At 39.4% G+C, this 19,242-nt stretch overlaps 1 protein-coding gene across 4 annotated transcripts in view; it reads left to right on the top strand.

Moving 5' to 3' along the window:
- The window catches only part of IL18R1 (interleukin 18 receptor 1), a 105,111-nt gene that overhangs the window by 53,782 nt on the left and 32,087 nt on the right, over positions 1 to 19,242 (top strand). For 2 of the 4 annotated variants that reach the window (XR_012688689.1, XM_075200206.1), the window contains exons 1-3: positions 1,699 to 2,084; positions 12,013 to 12,229; positions 13,150 to 13,315. Coding sequence is in view for 3 of the 4 variants with exons in the window: in XM_075200206.1 (XP_075056307.1) it covers positions 2,027 to 2,084; positions 12,013 to 12,229; positions 13,150 to 13,315 (441 nt within the window). In the remaining variant the exon portion in view is untranslated. Of the gene's footprint in view, positions 1 to 1,698; positions 2,085 to 12,012; positions 12,230 to 13,149; positions 13,316 to 19,242 lie in introns of those variants that run through there. The other 2 variants (XM_075200204.1, XM_075200205.1) reach the window with 2 other exon arrangements.

The following is a 19,242-nucleotide window of genomic DNA, read 5'->3' as shown; positions in this document are numbered from 1 at the left end:
TGGAGGTATCTCTTTAGGGTGGAAAGAAGGTATGCAATTTGTCCTACACAGGGCAAACCCACCAGACATACGATTAGCAAACCTAGACCTTTTGTGTTGTGAATGAAGTGTGCATCATACAAGTGGTGCACTAAGAGTAATCTACAGTACAATGCTGTATAGCAAAATGTATTACAAAGGGATAAAAACTCAAGACATAAAAGGTTATTGGATATTGTTATGTGTCGCTCAGGGTTTTTTCTTGTATAAACCATACTAATGTGTTTTTACAAGACCAATCTGTGTTTCAGGATGGTGGTGTCTGCAGTGGGTAAAAAGTGTGGCTGGTATTGTGACCACATGCAAAAAAAGATTTCATTTCACATGGTGAGATGGGAAACATTGGTGAGAAGGTTGATGTTCACTGGTTTACAAGGGTTCGCAGAGCATTTTTCTCCCCACAAAAAGACTTGAGACTTACGTGTCCTCTGAAGTGATAGAGGTCGTGCTTTGGCTTCTGTGTTCAATGGGAAAATTTTTGGAACCTAAGGGCCTTATTCATCAAGGAATGCAAATTGAACGGAAATTGCATGCACATATGCCCGTATTCAAGTACAAGCGCATTTCAAGAAATGTTTCTATTTGAATACAGCTATAAGTATGTTCTGGCTATACGGTACTTGCCGTATGAAATAGACATAACAGACTGCAGGATACGCACAATACATATGTGCAATACAAAGTCCCATCGGAAAAAAAGGAAAATTAAATACATTAATACAAGTCAATACTATAATCATTAATAAAATTTTATTTTTTTACAAATTTTTTAACATGAAATACATCTATCAGGATGTTATTAATGCTTACTGTACTTAAAATTTATTCTTAGAGTTGCTTTTATTTCAAACACATGTTTTGGCTTGAATACGAGACCGTCATCAATGTCAATCGGCACTTACACCTGCCCTGTAGCTTGTGCAAATGATACAGCTAAAAATCATGAGAGGTGCCCAGAGTTTGAATTGGATGAATGTGCATACACTCAACATTGGCACACCCTTCCCCCGTTCCACCCTTGAAATCGGAAATGTCATTTGCATTCGACCTTAAATTGCATGCACTTGTGTTAATTGGCGTAAAGTCCGTTTCTGAGCATGCGCAGAGCAATTTCATGGAAAATATGGCACGCAACAGGACTTGCGCTCCTTAATTAATCAGGCCCTTAGTGAGCACTTTTTATGGAAAGTTGCATCTTTATACATTTTTTTAAGCAATGTAATAAAAACATTGAACTGCTTAATAGTGACACATTAAACCAAGCCAGTTCTGATGTCCCCTCACTCTTATGATTAATTGCAGGAATAAACAATGCAAGAAGAAGATGAAATAGCAATATTTTCGCAGAAAATGTAAAAATGTAAATGAATGAAGGAGACCGTAGTAGGAAGTACTTTGCTTTAATGTTCTTTCTCTTTTCACCATGTGCAATTTCAGTAGGGCAAGTAATCCCTCAAAAAATGGGATTTGGGATTACACCTACTGTATGCTTGTAAAAAGTGCCTAATAAAAATAAATGCTTCTCTGGGTCACTTTTTAGCTTTTATCTGCCTAGCGCTAGTTAAACAGTAAAAGCAAATAGGTGTTTGGCTGCTTTGGTTAGTACAGATGTGAGACTTTTTTATGAGTCATTCGTTATCTCAACAATTTTAAAAGCTGTATTAAGTTTTTATGTTGTTCAGTAACTTCCTATTGCAATATGAATTAGAGCATGTTGTACCTGCACCCTACAATCGGTGTTCCCGTTCCCCACAACAGCATTTTTTGTAAATACAAAAATAAGTATTACCCCACAGTATAGGCTTCAGCAGAAATAATTGCATAATTACTTCCTTACATATAACTGAAGGCATTGCATGTGAGTTCTCACTTTGTTAGCTGGACTCTGTACAGGAAACCAATGTAACTGCTGAGGGGAATGTTAAGTGCCACTGTATTTTGATAGCTATGTAAAGGTAAAGTCAATTGAACCTGTGAAGGTAATACAATGTTTAAAGGAAGGATGGCCTCCTTTTTTTTTGTGCTTGCATGTCTGCTGAAATTAGGTAAGTACTTTATTTTCTACATAAGACACAATTCTGTGACTGTTCAATTTGTTTTAGATAGAACAATGAATTTCATGTTAAAATCGTAGGTATCTAATATTACTGCCTTCTGTGAGCTATATATATATATATATATATATATATATATATATATATATATATATATATATATATTCTGTGGAATTGTTTCTAAGGAGAAATTACAATTACCGATTGCCAGCTCCTTTGTTTTAGTAACCTTCAGCCAGAACATTAAAGGCCCTATTAATTTCTTCACTAAGGGGCATGGCAAATCTACTTACTGTGCAGCAGGGTTTCACATTTTTGTAATTATAACTGAGTCTTTTAAGTCAATTTATTAATAACCAGTTGTTATATGTTGTAATGTGTACAGATGAGCAAAAGGTATGTGCTAATATTAAGTTTCTATGGACTTAAGTGTTTTCTGTTTTGTGGTCAGTTCACAAAGGTGTCACTGAAAAAAAAATCAGAATTTGAAGCAAAACAATCTTTATAAAAACTAATTTTTGGACAAAATATTCTATAGAAAATACTAAATAAATTGAACACATGTACATGTTAAACACATCTTTACAAATAAAAATCATTCTTTGGTTTTAAGTGAATCAGTAGTAAAATATTTATGAATTAGTTTGCCAAACTAATGAACTATTGAAGCAATATCATGAATTATTTGATTGCCATTTCAAAACCTCCAGAAAACTGCAGTTTAACAAAGAACCACATAACAAATAGCCATCTCAATTTTTAACATGCTGCAAACACAAAGTGTATATCTATACAAGTGTTTGATCTATCTTGCCATTCACAACACAAGAGGAGGCACCATTGACTTAAGAATTGTGGGCGCAAAAACTATTTATTGATTATTGTGACAAAATTAATTTATAATTAACATTTGGGTAAATGTAGGTGTTTTTTTTATATTATATTGTATTATTATGTTGACAATATGAATTTATAACTCTATTAAGGGGGAAATAATATTTGATTGTTAATGGGGGCACAAACATATTATTTCATGATGGAGGCACCATTTATATTGCACACATACGCTACTTCAAGTTTCAGCATGGGCGCAGGTGCCAGCATGCAGTAAACTTATGTTTTGAATGGTAAGATACCTTAAACAGCATGTTTGCCCTTTTTCTGGCAGTTTTCCTCCGTTTAGATGTTTTAAAACCACAACACCTCATAGGCGATTTTACATTCAAGTCTCAAACTGCACCGCTGCAGTTTGGATCACTAAACCATTGGAAATTTGTGGTGGGGTGTGGTTGTTTCAAGCTACCACCAAACATCATCATCAGTATCCTCATTTATTTATATAGCGCCAGCAAATTCCATAGCACTTTACAATTGGGAACAAACATTAATAAGACAATACTAGGTAATGCATACAGACAGAGAGGTAAGAGAACCCTGCTCGCAAGTTTACAATCTATAGGACAATGGGAGTTTGAAACACAAGGGCATGTGCTACATCATATTGCACAATGGACTAGCTAGAATGCAAAGGTAAAAGTATTGAGTGGGCTGTGTGTGTGGCAATGTTGGTCAGAGGGTTGTTGTCTTGTGTTAGCTGTGTAGAGGGTGGTAATAGCGTAATCTAGGGAAATTAAGATGGTGGTTGAGGAATATCATAAGCTTGTCTGAAGAGGTGGGTTTTCAGAGAACGCTTAAATGTTTGAAGACTAGAGGAAAGTCTTACTGTGTGAGAGAGGGAATTCCGCAAAGTGGGTGCAGCCCCAAAAAATCCTGTAACCGAGAATGGAAGGATGTGAGGAGAGTGGAAGAGAGACGTAGATCTTTTGCAGAATGGAGGTGTCAAGTTGGGAGATATTTTGAGACAAGTGAGGAGCACTCACTCATTAGGGTACTTTTTGCAAATTGTTATTGTGCACACACTTGGAAATAAAGGAACATTTATCATATATTAATTATAGGCGTGTTAAAGCCCCCCCCTTACACCCATTATAGCTCTTTTATTATTGGCCACATAATTAACCTTAGTTAATATGGCCACCTGATCAATGAGAGATATGACTGCCCACACTAAAAATGTCAACTTGATTTCCAAAACACGGATATACAAATTGTTTTAAAAACATCCTTCTCCTCTAATCTTAGAGGTCCTGGGCTCTGGCTATTATGTTACCATCCCCAACACCAATATGTCGCTTACTTAAAATTAGAGATGGGCGGGTCCGGTTCTCCGAGAACCGAACCCACCCGAACTTTGGGTATCCGAGTACCGAGCTGAGCAGCTCGGTACTCTCCCGCCAATTCCGAATCCAAATCGAGGCCGAACGTCATTGTGACGTCGTCGGATCTCGGGACTCGGTTCTCGCGATACTTCAACTTTATAAATACACGCCTCCACAGCAATCCATCGCCATTTGACAGAGGGAGAGAGCAGGGTGTAGTCATAGGCTAATTAGAGCAGGGACAGAGAAAGAATACAATATTGTTCTTGCAATTGCTCTAACCAAAATCGCTAGTGCAGAGAGGAGGATAGAGGTTTATTATTTTTTCTTCATATTTGGCACTCCCCAGCGCTTTTGGGTTGTCCCCCATAATTGTGCATTAATATTTCTGGCTGTCAAAAGTCATATCTGTCAGCAGTATCTACTCAATAAATGTTAGCACTCCTCAGTGTTTTTGGGGTGTCCTCTCTAATTGTGCATTAATATTTCTGGCTGTCAAAAGTCATATCTGTCAGCAGTATCTACTCAATAATTTTAAGCACTCCTCAGTGTTTTTGGGGTGTCCTCTCTAATTGTGCATTAATATTTCTGGCTGTCAAAAGTCATATCTGTCAGCAGTATCTACTCAATAATTTTAAGCACTCCTCAGTGTTTTTGGGGTGTCCTCTCTAATTGTGCATTAATATTTCTGGCTGTCAAAAGTCATATCTGTCAGCAGTATCTACTCAATAAATTTTAGCACTCCTCAGTGTTTTTGGGGTGTCCTCCCTAATTGTGCATTAATATTTCTGGCTGTCAAAAGTCATATCTGTCAGCAGTATCTACTCAATAAATGTTAGCACTCCTCAGTGTTTTTGGGGTGTCCTCTCTAATTGTGCATTAATATTTCTGGCTGTCAAAAGTCATATCTGTCAGCAGTATCTACTCAATAAATTTTAGCACTCCTCAGTGTTTTTGGGGTGTCCTCCCTAATTGTGCATTAATATTTCTGGCTGTCAAAAGTCATATCTGTCAGCAGTATCTACTCAATAAATTTTAGCACTCCTCAGTGTTTTTGGGGTGTCCTCCCTAATTGTGCATTAATATTTCTGGCTGTCAAAAGTCATATCTGTCAGCAGTATCTACTCAATAAATGTTAGCACTCCTCAGTGTTTTTGGGGTGTCCTCTCTAATTGTGCATTAATATTTCTGGCTGTCAAAAGTCATATCTGTCAGCAGTATCTACTCAATAATTTTAAGCACTCCTCAGTGTTTTTGGGGTGTCCTCTCTAATTGTGCATTAATATTTCTGGCTGTCAAAAGTCATATCTGTCAGCAGTATCTACTCAATAATTTTAAGCACTCCTCAGTGTTTTTGGGGTGTCCTCTCTAATTGTGCATTAATATTTCTGGCTGTCAAAAGTCATATCTGTCAGCAGTATCTACTCAATAATTTTAAGCACTCCTCAGTGTTTTTGGGGTGTCCTCTCTAATTGTGCATTAATATTTCTGGCTGTCAAAAGTCATATCTGTCAGCAGTATCTACTCAATAAATTTTAGCACTCCTCAGTGTTTTTGGGGTGTCCTCCCTAATTGTGCATTAATATTTCTGGCTGTCAAAAGTCATATCTGTCAGCAGTATCTACTCAATAAATGTTAGCACTCCTCAGTGTTTTTGGGGTGTCCTCTCTAATTGTGCATTAATATTTCTGGCTGTCAAAAGTCATATCTGTCAGCAGTATCTACTCAATAATTTTAAGCACTCCTCAGTGTTTTTGGGGTGTCCTCTCTAATTGTGCATTAATATTTCTGGCTGTCAAAAGTCATATCTGTCAGCAGTATCTACTCAATAAATGTTAGCACTCCTCAGTGTTTTTGGGGTGTCCTCTCTAATTGTGCATTAATATTTCTGGCTGTCAAAAGTCATATCTGTCAGCAGTATCTACGCAATGGATTCAAAGCAGTCCACATATGATCTAAATGAGCAACCAGGTTCTGTCACCAGTCCTGATGTTAGTGTTCCCAGTACGTCATCTGGCCAAGGCGATGTCAAACAACAGAGTGTTTTCAAATTAGTGCAAAAAACAAAAACCAAAAAAAAATTTACTGTATTGAAGCGAAAAAGAAGTGTAACTGAGCAAAAGTTAAGTGACGATAAAAAAAAAATTGCAAGCATGCCATTCTACACACGCAGTGGCAAAGAGAGAATGAGGCCTTCACCTTTGGCTATTAGTGGCAGATCCCAAAAAGTTACCCAGCCTACAATTGGTGCACAACTACTGTTACGCGTCAAAGCCGAGCTGCAAGATAACAGTGAGGCATTACAGGAGAATATTTGCTCTGATTCACAAATGACAACAATCCCTGTGGAGAGTCCATCCAACAGTGGGATGTCTAATCGTGACCATTCTGTTAGTCTACCCATAAAGAAGGGCCCTTTCAGCAGTTCTGCTGATATGTGCCTGAACAGCCCGAGTGTAGCCGGTGATACACCAAGTGAGGATGACACTTTGTCTTTAGAAGAGGATGTGGGGGAGATTTGGGTATCCGACGATGAGGATGCGGTTGATTGTGTAAGTCCTGCAGCAGTGTGGCACCAGTGGGAGCAGTTCTGGCATGTGAGGTTCTGGCACCAATATGCACTTTCCAAACACAAGCAGGGATGACGCAGGGGGCAGACCACAACAGTTTGACATCTGGGCTGGTTTGAAGGATTTGTCAAAAAAATGTGTGACCTTGACCATAATTCCAACCAATCCTACTATTAACATGCAAAGGATGGTGGAGGGCCTATCAGGGATTAAACTGTATTTTTCATAATTTTCACTAATAATGTTTGGGTGTAATATACACCCAAAGACGAGTGCTCAATTGCTAAGAGTCATTGATGGAGAGGAAGACAAGCAGGCTTGTCTGTAGAATTTGCAGGCAAATTGTGCTGCGTTATATAGGTAACACCCAAAGAGAAGAGCTCCATTGCTCCATTGCTAATTGTAATTGCTGAAATAGAAATAATAGGGCTGACAGTCTTGGTCTAAATCTGCAGTTACATTTTATTGTACCATAGCTCACTGCGAAACTGGAGAGGTGGCAGGGTTTAGTGATAATCTTCCTCCAACAATACTAATTCATCCCAATATCCCAATATCATAGAAGTCTGTGTAGTATGATGTAATTGCTGATAATGGCCTTCCAAAGGGAATGACTAGTTGATTTTAGGGCAGAGCTGTCACGGTTTTTGGGCAATTCTTTTACAGCACAGCAAATATCAAAATGTTTAGCGGACTCATCTGCATCACCACTGGGTGTCTTGGGAAAGCAATTTCTTTTACTACAAGCAGTTGCCAGAGAAACTGAAGGAGAAGACGTCCCAACAAGATGTTGATAAGTCTGGGATCCTTGCAAAGAAAATTAAGTATTTCATCTACAATTAAAATATAGTTAGCACATTTACTTTGTTTTATTGCACACTATAATTTTATGTAGCACCTTTTCAAAATCTATTATTAAGGCAATCACTTGACTCAAGCTAACCGTGTCTGCACTTTCTTCACAGGTAACTACTTCGCTGGACTAAAGTATATTCCCCTCAAATGCTAATCTTCTTGCAGCTGCTGTATTCTCCTACATGCTGTTGCAGAAACCACAAATTGACCCTAAATGTTTATGGACACAAACAGCATCTCCTGCATGTCATTTTTCAAAAGTTCTGTAACACCAAGTTGATAGTGTGTGCAAAACAGGAAATGTGATGGAATTCAGCCCCGCTGTAATGCTGGACCAATATTGGGGTCGTAATCAGAAATGACATATCCTCAGGAGACTCCAAGCAGGATTAGCCATCTTTCAATGACATCCCTTAGTTTTTGGAACAGTTTGTCAGCTGTATGCCTCTTAGTGAAGCTGCTGATACACAGAGTAGCCTACTTCTCAAAAATGTGATGTACCTGGGTACATGCTGCTGCTGTCCATGCTGGGGAAGGCGAATGACCAACCCAGTGGGCTTTCACAATCATATAATATTTTGTTTGCCCAGTTACGCTTGTACACATATCTGTGGTTAAGTGTACAGTGGGTAGAATACCATTTTGTCACCCAATAATGACATTTTTAGTAAACTTTCGGTACAGGAGAGAATTAGCTTTTCTAGTAAAATGGTATAGTGATGACATTTGCTAACAGGGACATAACACCTCAATTAAATGTCTTAAACCAACTGTATTAATAGTGAACATTGGACGCAGATCTAACACTAGCATAGTACCCAGGGCGTCTGTGATCCGCTTTGCGACTGGGTGACAGGTTTCATTCTTGCTTCCTCTTGCAGAGGATTGTTTAACTGCCAATTGTTGGGGGGGAAGACTGCAGGTGCTGGGATGTAGATGAGAGAAGGGAGGTAGATTATGCTGGAATGCTTGTTGTTATTTTTTTTTTAACCGAAGTTTCTGATTTTCCCAACAGTTTTCCAATAACTCGCTGAAAAATGACGAAACATGGATGAGGATCCCAGATGGTTAAGGTCCCTACCTCTACTGAGTGTGGCTTTCAAAATGCTACAAATGGATAGACAACTCTTGCCAGGATTCGTGTAAAAATAATTCCACACTTAAGAGTGGATTTTTGGTCTTATGCCCAGGCATGACAATGGCCTTTTTGTTATCACTGGCAAGAACTGCAGCAATTTTTCTTTTCAAGTGTATGAAAATCATATTGTGACATAGGAGGTGTTCAAAATTGAATAAAAAATGACTGGAAATTAGTGTTACTGAGGTTAATAATAATGTAGCTACAAAATAATACCTAAATTATGTTATTTTAGCACCAATAAATGTAATTTTTATAACAAATTGCAAAACAAAACCAAACAAAACCAAAACCAAAACCAAAACACGCAATGGCGGTTTTGCAAAACCAAAACCAAAACCAAAACACAACGGTAATCCAGATCCAAAACCGAATCCAAAACCAAAACACGGGGGTCAGTGACCATCTCTACTTAAAATACGCCACGGTCCCTGACGGCACCAGGGCACATGCGCATGATGACGTTACTTAGTTTCTATGACGCAGGCGCAAGATGGCGGCGTGCACGGTATGTAACAAGAGCACTATCAGTACATCTCCTATTTTCCTCCTGATGAAGTACCGGTAATGGAATGAAACGCGTTGAGTCTCTATTCACACTGTTTGCAACAAGGTTCTACTGCCCACCTTTGGGGCTATATAGAGATATTATCCTACATTGAGCTTTTGTGCGGAGACTTTGGGGAAACATCTTTATGTACCTACTGGGGACTTAACATCTGACCAGTGAACCTACATTCATGCAATACAGATAAGCTTATATATATTTTGTCTATTGTGAGTTTCTAATTTATATTTTATGTTGATTAAATCATTGTTCGAAATATACTAAACCATATAGTATTTTCATATTTATTTCCCTATCTGGTGAGCGGATAAGGTACTGTAAGAACGGTGAAGCAGTCATAATAATGATTAAGGAACATATTTACAGTTAAGCGGCTTATTATTTTGTTTCTGTGAATGAAGAAGACATTGTCAGAAACAGCGGAGTGGCTATTTGAATGACCAAGGAGCAGATATACAAATAAGCTGTTTATTTCCATATTTCTGGTACGCATGTTATCTTGGAGTTTTTGGGCTATAGACTTGTCACGTTTACTACACTGCTCGTTTTTCATTGTTTGTCTACATTGATGCACGCTAGGACTTGTGCTGTTATAAATGGACTTCACTACTATCTGACTAACTGATATACGAACTGCACGTCGGGTGACCTGTGGTGGCATCATTAAGAATCACACCTTCTGGGTTGTTTGTTTTAACTGATTGACCCATTAATACTGTATTCATCTATCTTCTGTCATTATCTACACCCGAAGGCGCCGTCCTTCTCTTCTTATTATCCAATCTATTGTATCCGGGTTTACCGTCCGGTTTTCGAAGTTTGGGTGCCACATGTAATTGTGGCGGTGTCTTATTATTATAAGTTTTTAAGGTTATAGAGATCCAAATATCAGTTTAAGCACCATTTAGATATCTTGATATATATATACATATATGTGCACAACCTTGAACCCTTGTAGAAATCTGTGTGCCTCTCTCCTTTCAGCTGCGTATACATGCTCAATTAGTGTTGGATATATGCCAATTTTTCTTGCTGAAGATACGCATTTCTATACTGTGCATTCACACCAAAAATGTGTTTCTGTATGTAGAGTTTTGCATATCGGAGACTTGTCCTCCCTTACGCCTGGAGGGGCGCAACAGGGGGCAGGCAGGAGCGGTTAATCTCAATCTGGGTACAGTAAGGTTGTGTTCATGTAACTGCAACATAATTAGACATGAACGCATCCCAAGATATGCCTCTCAGAAGGCGCATCTCTTATAGGTACTGCAAGGTTATTGCAAAGATATGCAATAAAGATCATGATCATCAGCAGCACTATATAGCAGCTTGTGATTGGCTACTTGTATATTAACTTCTTCAGCTGATAGCTCTTAATTCATTAGCATCACAGCTATATTATATAAAGTCTGTGTGCATTTCTTATTTGTCATTTCCACTTGGTCTACTGCAGGAAAAATTATTGCCATTGGATTTTTAAAGGGATAAATAACGGTCGTGAAGATGTTTGTATTTGATTACATTTTATATTGAAAATGTAACTTTCACATTTATTAATGGGAAAGTTACACTATACCCTCTTGTGTCTATGACACTTGATTACATTATTATATTGTGTACAGTGGTCGAAGTGGAAATTTATAAGTGGTGGAATGGAAATTTGAAGCAAATGGCCGGGGGCCTGGGGGATTTTGTTAATATAAAAATAATTAGGCCTAGTATGACAGACAGTCTCACCACAATCAAAACAGTCTCTTTCCTACTGTTTCTGCAATTTACACTACCTGCTGGTTTCTTAAGCTCAACTGCTGCTTGGCCAGATCCTAGAATGTTGGGCCCTGTTTGGAAATTGCATAGTTACTATTCATTTCCTTTAAAGCCAAGTAAATATTATACACTGAAAACCAGCTCCAACATTAAATCTACACAGCATTCATATTTAAAAAATGGGCCTATTTCTCTTAACTAGCAGGGGGGTATCTATCCGCCGGGCCGGTCCCATAGAGGGCTATCTTGGGCTGGGTCACTGGGCCACCAGTATTTTTTGTCCTTAGGCTGCTGAGTTGAGTCTTGCTCCCGGGCTGAACTTTTCCAGCCCTCACCTGGGGGAAGTGGCGGATCAACCCTAGTGATCTGTGCGGCTCATGTATTAAGGTGGCTGGTCCCTAGGGAGGGGCCAGCCACCAGGAAGTAGCCCAAAGTGCATATTTGCTTTCTGGGTGAAAAATATGATGATGATGATGATGATTATGAAAAATAATTTATTTAAAAAAAATCATCAAAAAATATTTTTAAAAAGAGCATGAAACAAGCTTTGGATTGAGGAGAAGAAGTGCTGGTATGACATACCGGCACCTACCATCCCACTTCGAGCACTGATTGTGTACAGATAGGGTAATGTGACTTTTACTACTGAATTATCACTATCAAGCAGCATGCACTATAATCCATATATGAGAAGTACAAATCAAACTACACAAATATTTTTACATGCATGCACACTTTTATGATTTTTTTATAGAAAAAATATTGACAACCTTTTATTTTTTGTTTTATTTTTGTTTTCAAGCATTCGTATTAAATGTCTTTGAGGATGAGTACTGCATCTTGAAATGTGAAGAGGCACAGAAGACAAATACTTCAAAATTCACTTGGTACAAATGTTACTCAAATGTTACAGTAAACATTTCTAAATTCATGAACAGACGGCTTATTATAAACAGAGATCCACTTGAATTTTGGCCCTTATTGTCAAATGATTCTGGGAAATATTTCTGTACTCTGCAGTAAGTAAACCATTGTATGTATTTATTTATTTAATCAAATAATTGCAGAGAGACCCCCAGCTTCTGTTAAGTATTTATTTAAGATGTTTATTTGCTGGGAACCACATATACTGTATCTGTAGGTCCATTAAACATACACTAAAATATAAATGGGGAAAAGTATTGCCCAAATGACAAGTAAAGAGTGCAGGCACAGGAATGTAAGAGGGTTGCCCAAAGGCCTTACCTGTCTCTGGCAGCTTTCATATGCAGCAGTCTTTTAGCTTGATCCCAACATTCACTGGTTCTCTACTGCCTTCTACGTCTACTGGTTTTTTTTCAAACGCAGCTCTTCTAACTTGCTCTGCCGTGTACCCACTTGATCTCAGCGCTGCTGCTTCTCTACTCTTCTTACTTGAACTCTACAGCCTGTCTCCAAAGCTCCTCTTGGGTCTATCTCCGCTGTCAGACTGAGCTTGGTGCTCACAACAGTTAAGTATAAGTGGAGAATGGGTAAAATTTTAAGATACCGAACAACATATTAATTTATGTTTAAGTTCTGAAAGATGCATACACTTAAATTGCTCGTCTGCACGCAGTTGAGGCAGCCATATTGTGGACTCATTTAATACTCATGAGATTGTAGCCAATGAATTCACTATGGTGACATAATAAAAGCACTTCATGAGCAAACATTTATGAAGCTCTAAATTTCAAGTGAATTGGTATGCTACATAAATGTTGGTTCAGCCCACAAAATGGCTGCTTACACTGTCTGTAGGCATATAATCCAAAAGGAGAGAAAAAGAAATGACCTACATAAGCACTCCAGGTACATGCAAATATTGATTAAAACATATAGTTTTTATTGGTAGGCATCAAGTGGACTTTAACATACTGAAATTTTCGAAAGTCTAACAAATCTTCATTTTACTTTTAAGAGACCCAAAATATGGAGAAAAGAATTTGTCAGTGAAAATGAATACTTGGAACGATTGTAATGATTCCTCTTCTGTAAATTATTTAAAAAAGAATCAAGGAGCATCTGCAATTATCAAACTACCTAATGAATATAACAGCTCAAACCACTCAATTGTGTGGTATAAGGTATGTAAATTACAGTTTTATAAAATATTTATAAGAAGATTAAAGGCAAATGAGATTTATCTAATGAAGATATGTTAAGTGCGTATTGTCGCTAACCAATAACGATTGTCAAACCTCGATTTGTGTTTCCAACGCACAAAGATTTATTCACAAAAAAGTAGTATAATGTATTCAAGCGAAGTGATAATAAGTACAGCCGTTACTTATCGCAGGCGCTCTGGATCCAGTGTACAGTCATTCAATCCTGAAGTCTGGGGACAAGATGTCTGAACACTAGATGAGGAGCTGCTGCTTATATGCAAACATAGATACAGTAAAACAATGCAAAGGTGTGGCTTGCTTCTATTGGTCCAGGCATCAGGAGGGTCCAGGGAGTTGTCCATCATTGGCTAGTTCAATCTAAAGAATCCAAAGGAGGGGGTCATCTCTCCAGGGGGTTGGCTTCGATCTTCCCGCCAAGATTCCTTAGTCTTAATAGTCCATAATTCCTTATCATTCATAACTTGTGTATGCACTCTGAAATTCCTTTGCAGAGTGAACAGAACAGTAGCAAATGTTAAGGGGATTGTTATGATACCACACATGATATGCTTCCTTCAACCTGTACCATATGTTTTACTGATATGCATATAACTTATGATATTATACTTAAATACTACTATATTTCGACATAAATAACTATGTGTTGCAACTACCATTAATGTGTACTATTTTACAAGTATACATGTTTGTGCGAATGTATGTAAAAGACTAAATACTGTTGTTGCCACGTGTTGCAGCTGCGTACGCCCTTCCACGCCGTAGCGTGCCCTTGTACGTCGTAGCATGCTGTACGCATCTTTTCAGACAAAGACAACCAAGTTTGCTCGATTTTAATTGAAATGACTTTAGCCAATTTGCTAACTTCGATAGATACCATGACTGGGAAATATTAGGGGAAAGTTTAATTCTACAAGTGCCAACAAGCATTAACAGTCATTGGCTGTCAGTGCATGCTGTCACTTGTAGTGCCACATCCCTTTAGAGGACCAAGTCCAATGCTGAACAGGCATGTCTCATCGTCTCCGTTAATAATGTTAAAACAGTCGAACCTGTGTAAGTTATTTCCATTTGCCATTGCCAGGGGGACCTCGAAAATGTTATCCCCCTGTTTATAGCGCTAGTAAACACTTAACAACGGCCAAACTATCATGAACTTGAAAACAATACTTTTATAATACAACAAGGCATTAGGATGTTTCTTAAACTGCTTAGCGGTTGCTCCCAAGTCCACTTTGCAGTGTGCCCCTTGACAACCGTTCAATCCATATCAAAGAAATAACAACAAGCAAGACTAAATTTATTTACTGAATTAAATCAATTTAGCGGTGGCAAAGAAAGCATAGGCCATAAAATACCAACCATTACTAACACCAAAAGGGGGGCAAATGAACGTTCCTGGTGCCTCTAGGCCATGAAGACCCACCCCTCTCCTTTGGATTAATAGCTGGGGCCCACACACACAGACATTGCCCCCATAACCCCGCCAGAGGGAAAGTGTTGCTAACAATGAGCCTCCCGTTTTGAGGGAGAGTGCTCCAACACCACACAATGCGTCATCTATGGCTGCTGATTTGCATGCTTCCCTGCCATGACTTGGTTCCACACCCAAGAACCTCAGACCTCCAACCACCACAGCCCAATAACACAGCTGATCGATATACAAGTACCAATTTTTGATGTGTACTCCATCCGACCTGTATAAATGCTCCTATCTAAATAACTCAGGGCTTCCTTTTTCCTACATGAATTTCCTAATGACTGAATTTACATTATTACTGGCAATGTCAATAAGAAAGCCATTACTGGTGCCTCTGCACACCCTCCTGAGAATAATGTCTGACCAGATTAGCCAGGTGCTAGGCCAGCATGCCATAATTGTGTTAATCTTTTCTGTGATCATCTTTAATCTCCAAAATAAAATCCATGCCCTTCAGCTTTACTAGATCATTACCTCCTAGATGGATAATTAGGACATTAGGAACCACAAACTTAGGTTCAGTGCTGAGCAAAGTTCTAATTAGAGAACACCATTGATTGCCCCTAAAACCCAACAATCTGACATTTATAGCTCCCGGGAAAATGGCAGGATTTTTAACTGAATGGCTATAGCTTGCCCAATAAATGATGATAAATAATGACCAACTGTAACATGGAGGTATCACACAGTCCCACTAAACACAGCAGGCCTAGTGGAGGAAAAGGAAGGAGATGATCCATATGTTGGTAAAACCCTATAAAACCTCAAAGGAGCCAACAGCCAATCAGGTCCCTTTATCCTGAGGAAAAATTAGGCAAATCCCTCCTTGCCTCCACAACAGCAGCGAGCAACTTACATCATGGGTCAGCCTTGCAAAGAGAGGTGCCAGTTTGTTTTCCTTATGTGTTTTCTATAAGAATAGAGGGCATCTTGGTTTCTATCATGTCCGAGCTACTGTGTAGGTGTGCCTCCCTCTGATGAACTGTTCCCTGCATCCTTGCTTTCAATTAGTTTTGAGCTGTAGTGCAGTTTTGCCTGACCTGAATAGTTGATTGATGAGTTGCACTATTTAAAGACCTCTCCTGCCTTCATGCCTTGCTAGTGATAGAATTGGATATCATTGTATATGCGTTTCCTGACTACTGGATCTTGTCCAGTTTATCTTGCTCAAGTTTGTTTCTGATCTTGCACCAGATACTGGTTGTGCATTATTTATATTCTGATGTCTGGATTTAATCATACAAATCTGTTGGGTTCTGACTCTGTTCATATTGGACTCCTGATGTCTGGTTGCATCATTCAGGTCTGTTTCTGTTTGCCTCCTGGCTTCTGCTTACTGTTCTGCATTTGCAAACGATTCACATATAACTCAATTCAGAATCTCCAGACATGGATTGTTGTAATTATTCTTTGCTCTCTATAGGGACTTTGCAGTGATTACTGGACTCTGTGTTAATTTTCAACAGCTTTGTTTCAATAGACATTGTGAATTATCTTGCCTAGCCAAAGACTGTATAATCTGCTCCAGTATAACTTCAAGGAATATTGTTTATTTCAGTATTACACAAAGAGGGGCTTTGCAGTTACTGGACTTTGTGTTAATCTGTGCCAGCATTGCTTCAAGAGACATTGTGCATTATCTTGCCTTGCCTAAATACTGTTTCCAATATACACAATTAGGAAAGGGAATTGACTGCACCAGGTATATCATTAAACCTCCTCCAATTGCGTTTTTCACCTATATAGTATTAATAACTAGTGAGGAGGGGTGCACCCGGTCATAGAGTTTAAGTAACCTTTATTATCATCAAGAAGAAAAAAGAAATGACCAAATGGGGCACCCATTAATGAATGTACATATTATATAATCATTATATTGATAGGTAAGGTGTAAATACAATAAATCTTTATTAATGTCAAGTTAAAACAATTGTCTAATAGCGAAATATTAAAAGATGATGATTGAAACGTACATTGATGTAAACAAAATTACTGTTAAAATGGACAACAATAAGTTGTCTAGCCGCGGGGCTACTCTTATATCTTGAAATATGTTTGGATACGCTCTATAATAGATCCACCTTATTTGATAATTCTAAACTCCAGACCCTATTCTTTACATATTGTAATGCCTCTGTTATTAGAATGAAATGACCCCTTTGCAGTGTGATCTCATAGATAAGATCCAGCAGTAGATTCTATAGATTCCAATTAGCCCTCAAGCATATTAAGGATGGCAAAAATTGCAGCAGCCTTATAATAATGTGATTGTGGGATTAAAGGGATAAATTCTCAGTAGTATAGATATTAAATAACTATCCACTGTCACGTTCGTCTGTATTTCTTGATCCGATTCGGGACCCTTGGGACTAGCTGGAGCAGGAGTGAAACAGAACTTAGCAGCCTGGATGATCTTCTTGCTCATGTTCTTGCTGATTGTAGAATATAGCAGGGGAATGAGCAGTCTGGAAATGTAGACAGGAACAGTGCACTAGTAATGCAGACAGGAACACAGCACTTGTAATGCAGTCAGGAACACTACACTTGTAATGCAGTCAGGAACACTGCACTTAGGAATGCAGACAGGAACACTGGAGCCAAGAACTATCCTCTGGAGAGAAGTGTGTTGTTCTGGCAATGAACAGATCACAGCAGCAGGTTTAAATAGGGTGTCCCAAACAACTATTGGCTGATCAGTTCATGTGATCACAGCTGCAGAATCTGGTTGGTCTGGAATGATCACCTGACTGCATCCAAGATGGCCGCGCCCATGCAGCAGAACAAACAGTATGTGTTTGTTTACAAACGGAGGTGTGGAGGATGGGAATGCTGCAGATGACCAGAAGGGACCCAGGTAGCCATGATATGACAGCGGCGGATGAGGTAAGTGCGGCTAAGATCCCGATTTGTGACATCCACACATGGATGTATCCTATCATAACACAACTCTCTTTAATGATGCCATAGATAAAGATACCAAAGGAGTGAGATAGGATTGCCTTTATGCTATATGATAATTGATTCTCAGGATTAATCTATATAGGGCATATAAAGTTCTGATTTGCCCCTAAATTATTCAGATGCCGTTTTTGGTTCAACGCTAAAACCCCAAAAGAGATAGACACCGTTACTGCTGACTACTGCTTATGAATTCTATCTGACTACTCAGGGGTAAAGCTAATTGATTAGGTTCTGGAGTTTTAAGTGAGTAGCAAGCGCGGCGTCCGCCGATGCGCATTTCGCTAGTAGCTTTGACAAGCTACAGTCAGAAAGAGAAAGAAATTTTAATTGTATCCATCAAGCTCCAGTGGGTGTGCTCCCCCATCGTGTTCCAGTGGGGGAGTCATTCCCCCATCAAGCTCCAGAGGTGGTGATATTCTTCCATTGTGCTCCAGATTCTTCCTTAACCCCCACAACAGATAGCCCAAATTGTTCTATTTCTGCACCCATGCTGCCCATGGCGTTTCCAACCTGTAGATGGGACTTTGAATGTGCCCCAGAAATTGTTATAGTGCCAAAGAGCATATTTTGAGGTTCCTGATTCTATTTCAGCCAACTGTGATATGGCTGAGGCTTCAGCTAAGCAGAACACCAGACATATAGGAGGACCACATTCTTGTTTGTCAGAGGAAGAACACAGTTGCAGATGATTATAGCATTTATGTCTCTACTGTGCCATATCATTAGGATTATCATCTGCAATGCCCTCTGCAAAAGGCTATAGCTCTTCAAAACATTCTGTTCAGTCTGAGCTACCAGTCATGATCACCCATCATGTTCCAGAGGAGGTCAGTGGCGCACGCAGGGGGGGTTTCTGAGTCTCTAGAAACCCCCCCTGCGCTAACTAAGTGGCCACTGTCCTATACAGCAGCCGCGGCGCTGTCAAAGAAGCGTCCGCGGCGGTGCTGTATTGTATACAGCACCGCCGAAGACGCTTCTTAGACAGCGCCCCGGCTGCTGTATAGGACAGCGCTGGCGAAACGGAGCTGCTGCGCATGCGCAGCAGCTCTCTCTCTGTTTTTTTTTTTTGGGTCGGCGGGGGGAACCCCTTCCCCCCCCCGACAATCCTCCGTGCGCCGCTGGAGGTGTAATCCCTCCATGGAACTCCAGGGCAAGGCATTCCCTTCATTAAGCTCCAGAGGATATGCTGTCCCTCCATCGTCTTCCAGAGAGGATGTTGCCCCCCATCATGTTTCAGATGGGGTGTCATTCTCCCATTGTGCTCTAGAATGGCTGTTGTTATCCCATAGTGTTCCAGAGTGAGTGTCTTTCCCCCATCATGTTCCAGACAGCATTGTTGTTCCCACATTGTGTTCCAGAGGGGGTGTTGTTCCCCATCAAGTTCCAGAGGCTGTGGTTTTCCCCATCAAACTTCAGAAGGATTGGTGTCCCCCATTGTGTTCCAGAG

This window comes from Mixophyes fleayi, chromosome 2 (assembly GCF_038048845.1).
Source record: "Mixophyes fleayi isolate aMixFle1 chromosome 2, aMixFle1.hap1, whole genome shotgun sequence".
Lineage (NCBI taxonomy): Eukaryota > Metazoa > Chordata > Amphibia > Anura > Limnodynastidae > Mixophyes > Mixophyes fleayi.
Note: the sequence above shows the minus strand (reverse complement) of the source record. Positions and strands in the feature narration are given on the sequence as shown.